The 10476-nt window shown below is 57.6% G+C and overlaps 2 protein-coding genes across 5 annotated transcripts; both read right to left on the bottom strand.

Annotated features, from left to right (window-relative positions):
- Window positions 1-338: 338 nt before the first annotated feature.
- LOC116580086 (receptor-type tyrosine-protein phosphatase H-like) lies at window positions 339-1311 on the bottom strand. The gene is made up of 2 exons (XM_032326112.1): window positions 941-1311; window positions 339-607 (listed from the first exon to the last, which is right to left on the bottom strand). Exons 1-2 carry the CDS (start codon window positions 1224-1226, stop codon window positions 339-341), a joined length of 555 nt encoding a protein of 184 aa, XP_032182003.1. The 5' UTR covers window positions 1227-1311.
- Window positions 1312-7640: 6329 nt separating this feature from the next.
- TMEM86B (transmembrane protein 86B) lies at window positions 7641-10415 on the bottom strand. Of its 4 annotated transcripts, none has more exons than XM_032323883.1 (3): window positions 9229-10415; window positions 8774-9017; window positions 7641-8286 (listed from the first exon to the last, which is right to left on the bottom strand). In XM_032323883.1, the coding sequence occupies exons 1-3, from the start codon at window positions 9286-9288 to the stop codon at window positions 7904-7906; spliced, it is 687 nt and encodes a 228-aa protein (XP_032179774.1). In that variant the 5' UTR covers window positions 9289-10415; the 3' UTR covers window positions 7641-7903. The 4 variants fall into 4 exon arrangements, with proteins under 4 accessions (XP_032179774.1, XP_032179773.1, XP_032179771.1 ...); XM_032323882.1 differs by having other exon boundaries at window positions 8774-9020; XM_032323880.1 differs by having other exon boundaries at window positions 9215-10415.
- Window positions 10416-10476: the final 61 nt, after the last annotated feature.

Consider the following 10476-nt stretch of genomic DNA (forward strand, 5'->3'; position numbering starts at 1 on the left):
GCCCACACAGTGGTCATGTTGTAGGCAAGGCCTTATCTACCACTTTCCGTCCTACATGTGACAAAGTGGGAAGCAGGGATAGGCGGCTAATAACGCTCTGTCACTCGCTCTGGGAGCCTCTCCGGGCTTCGACACCATCCCCACCCAGAGGAGGAAGAGGGACTCGATGTTGAGTCCCTGGCCTCTCATCTCCCGTTTCTTCTGTGATAAGACTGATGACAAAGATGTCCCCAGGGTACCCAGTACATTTGCACCTTCCCCATCTCCAGTGACCATGGCCTTGGCAGTGGGGTTCAGCTAGCTCTTCATTCCAGGCTCCCATCCCCGTGGGGCTCTGCTCACCTATGTTCGTGGTGGCAGGTCACAGAGGCAGACGGGGCCCTCATTCCATCCCAGATGGTCGTGACAATGGCTGGGTAGGACTGGGCCGGCCAGAGACCCCACACAGACACCCTCTTCCCGCAGGACGACCTGTTCTGAGAGTCCTGCTGTCCACCCACCTGCAACTCAAAGGCCTCATAGCCTCCTCGGGGGCAGGACCAGGTCAAGACGACCCCATGGCCCCCAGAGATGCTGATGCAGGAGGTGATGGTGACCGGGCTTGGGGCTGGGAGGAGAGGACAGGAGAAGTCAGTAGGAGCCATATGGGGGGGCTTTCCACCCCCCGCCACTTCCCACCTGTGGTGCCAATTCTCTGAGAACTAGCCCATCCTTTCCTTCCCAGAACCAAAATCCCTCTTCATGTCTCATAGTCTGTCCTCCCCAAAGGGACACACAACAGACCCTTCAAACTACAACTCCCATGAGCCCTGCACGCTCTGTATCACTTCAGCTTATGAAGCTATGACCCCATGACCTCATGGGATTTGGAGTCCACTCACCGCCCACTGCCCCCAGGTCTGACTTAGGTCCCTACCGGGTAGAAGGGGGCCCAACTCACCTGTGGATTCAAGGAGGCCCTGTGCAGAACTGGCCACGTTGCTCCTCTCTGCCCACACGCTGAAGTTGTACAGAGTCCCGGGTTCCAGGGCCTGAACCTCATAGTAGGTGTGATTGGTCTCTCGTGTCTGGTTGGCCTGATGTCCTCGGGTGTCATGGTCTCCTTGGGGGTGTTCCCCAGTGGCCCACTGGACCCAGTATGTGTAGGCCTGAGAATGGGGGTTGGTGGGGGCCTTCCATCGCAGGGTAATGGAGCTGCCGGTCTGAGCTTCCTTGTACAGATCCATGACCCTGTTGGGAGCTGCCAAGTGAGTAGCTTCTTCTGAAGCCGGGAGTGGTCTTGGCGAGTCCTCACCTTGCTGACTGCGTGGGTTGTCTTATGTCCACGTCCTAACCCCTGGTACCTGGCAATGTGACCTTGTCTGGAGATAAGGGTCTTCGCAGACATAGTCAAGTAAAGATGAGCTCCCATGGAGTAGAGTGAGCCCCAAATTGAATGACTGGTGTCCTTAGAAGGAGAGAGAAATTTGGACACAAACAGGAAGAACATCATAAGAAGCCAGAGGCAGAGACGGGCATGATGAGTCTCCAAACCAAGGAATGCCAGAGATTTCCAGCCATCCCCAGATGCCAGAAGAGGTGAGAAAAGATGTTTGAGGCTCCAAAGAGAGAGTGAGAACACCTCAATTTTGGAATTCCAGCCTCCAGAACTGTGAGACAACATGTTTCTGTTGCCTTAAGCCCCCAGTTGGGGGTACTTCGTTGTGGGGGTCTCGGGAATCAAATGCAATGACCTTTCTCTTTCTCTTTGGATCAGCCCGAGGGAGGGTCATTTGTCACCTGCAGACACACAGGGGGTCTCCCTGGAGCTGCTCACTCTGTCCTGTTCAGCCCGCATTAAGAATTCATTCAAAGTTAGAGTTCCAAGTGCATCCATCACAACCCAGGTGTCTACAGTGCTGTGAGGACCACCTGAGATGCTCTCCCTAGACCACTGGATCCCATGGAGGTATAGCTGAGGGCCTAGACCCTCAGGGATGACCCCCTTCTCAGAGTGATGGAACTGCTAGGCTGAGACTCTACCTTTAGGCTTCTGACTGGGTTGGATGCTAGAAGGGGGAAGACAGGCCTCTTAGGGGCAGGACATCAGACAGTGCCCTGCCCCTTCATCCGCCCCAAGCCCATCCACAAGTCCCACAATGTGTGTTTCCCATCAGCTCTACAGTGAACCCCACAAGTCCTCTACAAGGAACCCCCTGGAGGCTCAGGGGGAGGGCAGCCCAAGCTCCTTTGTCAGCAGTGGGGGTGGAGGAGGTGGGGGCCATCGGTGAGGCTCGGGACAAGTCACCACCAGCTGGTGAGTGATCCTCTGCTCTACATACATATACAAGACGGTCTCCATTTTGTTTATTCATTCATGTGTCGACGGACGCTTGGGTTGCTCCCACCTCTTGGATATTGTGAATAATGCTGCTTTGAACATGGGTGTACAAATATCTCTTTGGCGGGGCGCCTGGGTGGCTCAGTGGGTTAAGCCACTGCCTTCGGCTCGGGTCATGATCTCAGGGTCCTGGGATTGAATCCCGCATCGGGCTCTCTGCTCAGCAGGGAGCCTGCTTCCCCCTCTCTCTCTGCCTGCCTCTCCATCTACTTGTGATTTCTCTCTGTCAAATAAATACATAAAATCTTTAAAAAAATATATCTCTTCGGGACCCTGCTTCCAATTATTTCAGGTATATTCCCTTTAGTGGAATTGCTCGATCATATGGTAATTCGTGTTTAGTTGTTTTGGGAACTGCCATGCTGTTTCCCACCATGGCTGCTCTGTGTTCCATCCCACCAGTGGCGCCCAAGGGCTCCCATTTCTCCCACCCTTGCCAACACCTCTGATTTTTTCTGACCATCACCAGCCCTGATGGTCGAGAGGTGGTACCTCCTGGTTTTGATTGGCATTTCCTCAATGACCAATGACATTGGCCATCTTTTCACGTGGAACTCACTCACTTCTTCTCTGTAGTATGAACTCCTTTCTCTGCTAGAGCGCATCTAGCCTGTGTAGACTTCATAAATGTATTTCCACAAGCAAGCCTCCTGTATATGCTCCCTTTTCCGCCCTCTGCTCCTGGCTCATGTGAAACTCTTCTCATCTGCTCAGTCTCACAGACTCTGCACACGGGCCCACCCACCACGTGAACACGCCCCCCCCACGCCACTTGCACCTGACGCCCCACAATGGATCCCTGCCTGGTCCCACCACCACCACCATTCGTGAACGCCTATGTGGCTCATCCCCATCAAATGGCTTTAGGACTGATATGTCTCAAAAGTGAAGGAAGAGGGAGAGGAAGAAGGGGGAAGAGAAATAGTTCATCTTTGGTGGGTTTTGTTTTGCGTTTTTGATGAATAAATTTCCACATTTTCTTCAACAATTTGTTTTGAAATTATTTGAGACTCTCAGGAAGTTGCAAAAAAATAGTACAAGAGGCCCCCTGTGAGCTTTGTTCCACTAACCCCCGTGGTAACATCTCAGGCACCTAAAATTTGCTATCAAATGCAAGAGCTCGATAGTGGTAGAATGCCGTTGCCCAGCTCCAGACCTCATTCTTCAGGTTTCACAGCTGTTGTTTTAACAACGTGTGTGTGTGTGTGTGTGTGTGTGTGTGTGTGTGTGTGTGTGTAGTGCTGTCCAATTTTAATCTATGCAAAGAACCGTGGAACAACCACCAGTCAAGATATGACCCTGCCCTGTCACCGAGGAATGACCTTGAGCCACCTCCTTCTATATTTGACTGTCCCGGATCTTTATCTCCCAGCAACCATGGGTCCGTCCTCCATTTTTAAGTCTGCCATTTCTTTTTTCTTTCTTTTTAAGATTTGCTTATTTGTTTTTAGACAGAGAGAGGAGCGGAGTGGAGGGGCAGAGGGAGAGAGAGAGCGTGGAGCCAGACACGGGGATCCATCCCAGGACCCCGAGACCATGACCTGAGCCGAAGTCAAGAGTCAGACATTCAACGCATGGGGCCACCCTGGCACCCCAGGCCGGCCATTTCCAGAGTGTGATAGGCATGGACTCCCATAGCAGGAACCCAGCCAACTGACACCTTGATCCGGGCCTTCTGGCCTCCAGGACCGGGAGACACGGAGTTCTATTGTCTCAGCCACTCCTTCTATGACCTCCCATGGCCATCCCTGCTCCGGCCGCCACCAGCCGCCAACCTTGTCACCTGCCACCACCAAGTCCCTGACCCCCTTCCTCTCCTTATTGTCCTGTGCTCCATGCTAACCTCTCCCCGTACGGCTCCTTCAGGAGCTATATCCACATTCGTTCACCATCTGGAACCAATCCCATCAGTCACCCAACACCTGCAGCTTCTGGGCCACAAGCTCAGTGGGCAAACACAGTCTTCTGGTCTGGAGGGCACAGGACTGAGGCGGCGGTCGGGGAAACAGACCCCAGTGTGAGATGAATGCGCCATGACTGAGGTAGCAATGGGCATGGCAGGAATGCCTCGGAGGTGTCTGCCCCAGTGCTGAGTCTCCACACAAGAGTAGGATTTGGTGAGTGGAGAAAGGCGTGGGGAAGGCGACAAGCGGTGGAGGGCAGGTGTTTGGGGGAAGAGCGAGTGGAGACCTGGGACAACTCAGGGCATCTGAGAGTATTTTGGCCAGAGCTGGGTGTGGAACAGGGACAGGATGGGGTGACCCTGAGGGGTCAAGTTTGCGGGCCCCCAGCCTTGCCTGGACTTCCCATGGCATGCCAGGTCGGTGGGCACCTGGAGGCAGGGGAGAGGCTGCTGGAGCCCCATGCACTTCCCCATCCCACACCCCACGTGGCCACAGCGACTCTCCCATCTGGCTGCTCCCCAGCTGGACCCTTTAGCCCCAGGCCGGTGATGTGGTAAGTGGACAACTTTCCCGAGTTCTGTGAGCTGCTCTAGCTTGTTAACCAAACACAAGGAGGGGCTGGTGGGAACTTTTCATCCCCATCTGGTGGGTCAGAAGCCCAGGCGACAGTGAGGACGTGGACGAGGGGAATGGGGGGTGGGGGAGGGGAGCAGTCCTGTGGAACGGAGTCGCCGTCTAAGGGATGTGAAGGGTAGGAGCCACCTGGGGTCGGGGAACCCAGGCACCGGGATGGGTAGAGTCGTAACCAGGAATCATTGTGAGATGCTGACAACAACCCGAATCCCAAATGATCGGGAGCACTTGAAGATGAATTGTGCTGGGCTGGAGGGAGGTGAGGCTGGAGGATAGGGATCTCTTTTCCGGGTGATGAAGGTTCTAATGCTGACTGCGGGGATGGTTGCCCAACTCTGTGGATATACCATAAACCACTAACGTCTACACTCTTCTTTCTTTTCTTTCTAAGTAGGCTCCGCGCCCAGCGTCGGCTTAAACTCACCACCCTGAGGTCAAGCGCGGCAGGCTCCACCCACTGAGCCCAGGCTCCACCCACCCACCGGGCCCCTGGCCCACCCACTGAGCCCAGGCTCCACCCACCGAGCCCGCCGGCCCAGCGTCCAGCACACACTCGGCTGGAACGTGAAGAGGATCTCTGCAAAGCCGCGACCAGGACATTTTTTCAACGGCCGGGTTCCAAAGTTCACCGTTGTTAGACCAGACCTACGTGTTCCCAGGAAATGTGCCTCCTTGGTCCTTTCCAGGGGGGTGGGAGGTGTGCTGGGGGGGGGGCCGCTCCTGGTGCGGGAGGGAGCGGCACTGGGGACCTGGGCGGCGGAGTCAACTGGCACGACCCCCGCGTGGGCACGAGGCCGGTGTGCACGGAAGGCAGTGCTGGGCCTCTGAGGTCGGGAGAAGCAGAGTGCACCCCCGGGGAACCCTCACCCCTGCCTAGGGTTGTACCACAGCAGCGTGCTTCAAGTGGCCCAAGGCCCTCCCATGCAGTGGCCTGACGGTGGGGCAGGGACTGAGAAGCAGGGGTGAGCTCAGAGAACACAGAAGCACAGAGTCAAAGAGGCACATGCCCCGGAATTTTCTAGCAGCAGCAGCAGTATAGAGAGCCCACGGGTCCATGGGTGGTTGAAGGTGTGGCACGTCTGGAATATTATGTGGCCTTCGGAAAGATGGAGATCTTACCGTTTGCAAGGTCTGAAGGGGGCTGGAGGGTATTATGCTGCACCCAGTAAGTCAGAGAAACACAAACCGTGCACGATTCCACTCTTTGGGGGGAGGCAAACCACAGGACAGAGTCTTAACTACAGAGAAGCAACTGCTGGCGCCCAGAAGGGAGAGGATGGGGGAAGTGGAGCCAGTTGATGGGGATGAAGGAAGCCTGTGTCCTGATGAGCACGTGATGAGCATGGGGGACAAAGCCACTCTACAATGCACCTGGAACTAGTAGGACATTGTGTTAACTACACTGGAATTAAAAACTTAAAAAAAAACCCAGGAGCGGGCTCTGGGGATCCCTAAGAGCACAGTGGGGATGGAGAAGTCTCCCCTCTGCTCTAAGAGTCCCTGAGAGCACGGCATGGGTGGAGAAGCCTCCCCTCTGCTTTAAGAGTCCTAAAGTGCACAATGGTGGGCGGTAAGCTTCATTAGCATAATGTGCATGTGTACAGGCATGTTTTTTCTCGTGGGCAACATCATGCTTGCTTAGCACAGGTGGTGGTGACTCCCCCTCTCGATCTTCCTCCCAAACCCTAAAACTCACCCCCGTCTGGGGTGCCCTGGCTTTGCAGAGGCCTCCCCGTGATCTCTGGGTGTGCACACATGAGAAGACCTCATGAGCCACCTCCCCAGGGCTCCTCTGTGTGCAAAAGTCACTGAGAGCTGGATGTACCCTGACCCGGGAACACTGTGGGGACCCATGTTCCCCAGGCCCACGCATAGTCAGCAATGCTGACCTGTATGAACGGGGGACCCGGGTACAGCTCGCAGCAAGGTTGCCACAGGAATGGCTGCAAAGGGCAGATTCAGGGCCTAACACTGGGGATGGACCTCATGTCCCTGAATGGTACATGTGAAAACAGTTCCAACGGACCTTGGTGGCTTCAGAAAACAAAAGGGGCACCTGGGTGGCCCAGTCAGTTAAGCAGACTTTTGGTTTTGGCTCAAGTCATGATCTCAGGGTCGTGAGAATGAGCCCCATATCAGGCTCTGTGCTCAGCAGGGGGTCTGCTTGAGCTTCTCTCCCTCTGCCCCTCCCCACTGCTCACTCTCTACATACATACATACATACATACATACATGTATTTAAAAAAATAGGGGCACCTGGGTGGCTCAGTCGTTAAGCATCTGACTTCAGCCCAGGTCATGGTCCTGGGGTCCTGGGATGGAGCCTGCTTCTCCCTCTGTCTGCTGCTCCCTCTGCTCCTGCTCTCTCTTGCTGTCTCCCTCTCTCTCTCAAATAAATATTTAAAAAAAAAATACAATTAAAATTGGGACACCTGGGTGGCTCAGTTGGTTAAGCGGCTGCCTTCGGCTCAGGTCATGATCTCAGCGTGCTGGGATGGAGTCCCACATCGGACTCCTTGCTCAGCAGAAAGCCTGCTTCTCCCTCTGCCTCTGCCTGCCACTCTGTCTGCCTGTGCTCACTCACTCTGACAAAAAAAAAAAAAAAAAAAAAAACCTTAAAAAAAATACAATTAAAATTTTAAAAATAAGAAAGAATGCTTTGCTGTTCTTTTCTGTGAGCAGCCCTCCCCTGAGGCCCCTCCCCCAAATAATGGAGATGTCGCTGTTTCAATGTCCGCTTTACTTGGGCATGAACTAGATCAGGGCCGCAGGGAAGGGGGCAGGTGCCCAGGGGAGGCAGGTGGGAGGCTGCGGTCAGAGCAGAGGGAAGGCGGCCACGGGGAATCGGCGGTGGATGTTGTTTTCCACAGACGGTTCTCATGGGTCCCGAGCCGCACAGGCACCTGCAGGCAGGAGTCCAGGAGCCTGGGGTCTGTGGGGGCCTTGCCAGAGGCCGCGGGGCACGCCGGTCCATCCGGGCCCCTGGTCAGTGGGTCTTGGGCCGGGGGCTCTGGAAGGCCGACAGGGTGATGAGGAGCTGGGCAGCGTAGTAGGTGATCATGACCACAAGGCGGGCATGTGGCAGTGGCTGGACGAAGGTGTCCCACGCCAGCACCATATCCGAGAGCGTGAAAAGCAGGGCCCCCCCGCGGACGCTCCCGCCGCTGGCCAGGCCGCGCCACAGCATGGAGCCCAGGACCAGGGAGTAGACCGCCAGCGCCGGGACCATGCTGGCTGGGAGGTGGAGCAGCAGGAGGCCGTAGTATGGCATGGAGACCAGAGCGATGGACAGCAGGAGGCCGGGCCGCAGCGGAGTGAGGCCAAAGGCCCAGAGGTAGAGCAGGTGGGCCACAGTGAAGGCAGCCACGCCTAGAGGAGACAGGACCGGTCACTCCCTGGTGGCCACCTCCGGTGCAGAGCCCGAGGGGAAGGACTGCCCAGCAGCAGCATCCGCACCAGCCAGCCCCCTACCCCCCCACCCACCACATCGGACTCCCTGTGGGGGTTCCCCTCACCCTGCCCTCGGGCCCAGAGTGACCTTAAGATGCACACTTGCATCCCATCCTTACTCTGCTTGCCACTGCCCGCCAGCTCCCCATTTCGCTCTGCTCCCCACTTGGCTCCATCCACCTACCCATCCTGCCCACCCCAGGGCCCTTGCACTTGCTGGTCCCCTGCCTGGGCTCCTGTGCCCTCTTCAAGACGGGAACTCCTTGGTATGACCATCCTCAAGCAGCTACTCCAGACCACAGCACCCAAAGCCCCGCTCTGTCCCTCCGGGCTGCTCACACCTTCTAAGACCCAACCCCCCGAGGGGAAGGAAGGTTCTGTGAGAGCCTGGGGCCACCCTGCTCACCAGAGAGGAAGGCGTCGGGCCAGATGAGGCAGGCATCACCCACGGCCGAGCACAGAAGGGCCCCCTGCAGGAGCACGCGGTGGCCGGTGTCTTGGCGTGCAGCCTGCAGGGACCCGGCCAGGCAAAGCACCGGCAGGCACTTGACGAGGGCGCCGACCCAAGACGGCTGGTCTTGAGGGATCCAGAGAAGAAAGTAGGCAGCACAGGTGACAAAGAAGGGGCTCAACCGCAGGCACAGGCGCGGCTGCTTTGGGAGACAAGGGGGTCAGCGAGTTCCCAGGGGGCAGGCGCCCCGCAGCCAGGACTCAGGTCGGGGTCACTGTACTCCCACCCAGGAACCCGAGTCACGACCCACAGGGAGCCCAGCAACCTGAAGCAGGACCCCCAATTCCCGCAGGCTGCTCGGATTCCCCAGCACCCAGGCCCGAACCTCTCCCACACCTGGCGTCTCTCACTTGGGCTAAGAAGCAAGGCTTTCCAGGCAGACCCTCCTCCTGAGCGCCCATGTTGGCCATTGACCCCCCAGAATGGCACCTGTGTGAGCACGGGTGGCTCTGGGGGTGGAGGGGACAGCATGTGGTTACACGTTAACCCGAGGAGCGTCCTGTGGACTCTGGGGCTGATAACAGGGCCCAGGGAGATGCTGCCCCCACCCTGGGGATGGCCCCGCCTGGCACCACTGATAAGGTGCCCACTCGGCACCCAGGGTCCCTCCTCCCCCCCCAGCACCCTGCCCCCCAGACCCGGATTCCCCTCAGCTGCCCAGGAGGTATGAGGCCATATACTCTCCTCCCATTGTCCCATGCCCCACCAACTGAGAGGGACCCGGTGTGGGATTCCTACACGTTCCCCTGCACCCGGGACTCTGGGGCAGGGGGTGGTGGGTTGGTGCTGACCGCCATCAGCCCCAAGGTCAAGTCAGCCCTGGCCAGGGTGTGGGGAAGGACGCCCACCCACCATCCCCCCAGCAGGCCACCCAGGGGAGCCTCCTGGGCTCTGGCCCATCAATCCCCCCCACAATGTGGCCTCCACTGACCCGCACCGCCCCCCCGCCACGGATCCCCCCAAGGGAACATGTGCCAGTGCGGAGTCCAACGAGGTCCTCACGGCACGCTGGCTGCAGCTTCACGAGCACATCCTACAAGTGCATTCGGCTCGCCTGTAACTCTGGGTTTGGCAGGAACGGCTTACCACGTGCCCACATATGTTGGGGGGCTGGCCACCCCCAGGCGCCCACGGCTGCACCGCAGGAGAAAAGGCTCAGGAGACATCACTTCCGCAAGGTCACCCAGCCATGTCACCCTCCCCAGGGCTGGAGACTGGCCTGCCACCTCCTGGAGGGTATATGGACCCAGGACGCACAGGGCCAGGAGCACGAAGGGGACCCCAGGAAACAGCTTATGGGGACAAGGCCCCAGACAAGACTGGGCAGGGCTCTGTTCCTCCTCCCAGGACATTCTTTCCTGGTCTGAGCACAAGTGACCCCACCCTCAGCAGAACATGGAAGTCCAGGAGCCCAACTGCACTCTGAGGACTACACCCTGGGACTGAGGAAAGGCCTGGGGTCCCAAGGCCAGAGCACAGGGACAGCTCGGGCCCCCCAGCCTCAGGTCCCAAAACTCAAGGCCCGCGGCAGGGGATAGGGACAGTCCAGGGCCCCAGCCCCAGGTCCCAGAACTCAAGGCCCAAGGCAGGGCACAGGG

Source organism: Mustela erminea, chromosome 19 (assembly GCF_009829155.1).
Source record: "Mustela erminea isolate mMusErm1 chromosome 19, mMusErm1.Pri, whole genome shotgun sequence".
In the NCBI taxonomy this organism is placed as follows: Eukaryota; Metazoa; Chordata; class Mammalia; order Carnivora; family Mustelidae; genus Mustela; species Mustela erminea.

Bases quoted from the DNA above. Each gene is read 5' to 3' on its own strand.
- LOC116580086 (XM_032326112.1), bottom strand. From the start codon at position 1,226: ATGGATCTGTACAAGGAAGCTCAGACCGGCAGCTCCATTACCCTGCGA. The intron at 608-940 runs GTGAGTTGGGCC...CTCTCCTCCCAG, and splicing joins GGGCCTCCTTGAATCCACAG to CCCCAAGCCCGGTCACCATC.
- TMEM86B (XM_032323879.1), bottom strand. From the start codon at position 9,577: ATGGGACAATGGGAGGAGAGTATATGGCCTCATACCTCCTGGGCAGCT. The intron at 9,021-9,214 runs GTGTGGGAGAGG...TGTCTCCCAAAG, and splicing joins GCCCAAGTGAGAGACGCCAG to CAGCCGCGCCTGTGCCTGCG. The intron at 8,287-8,773 runs GTGAGCAGGGTG...TGTCTCCTCTAG, and splicing joins GCCCGACGCCTTCCTCTCTG to GCGTGGCTGCCTTCACTGTG.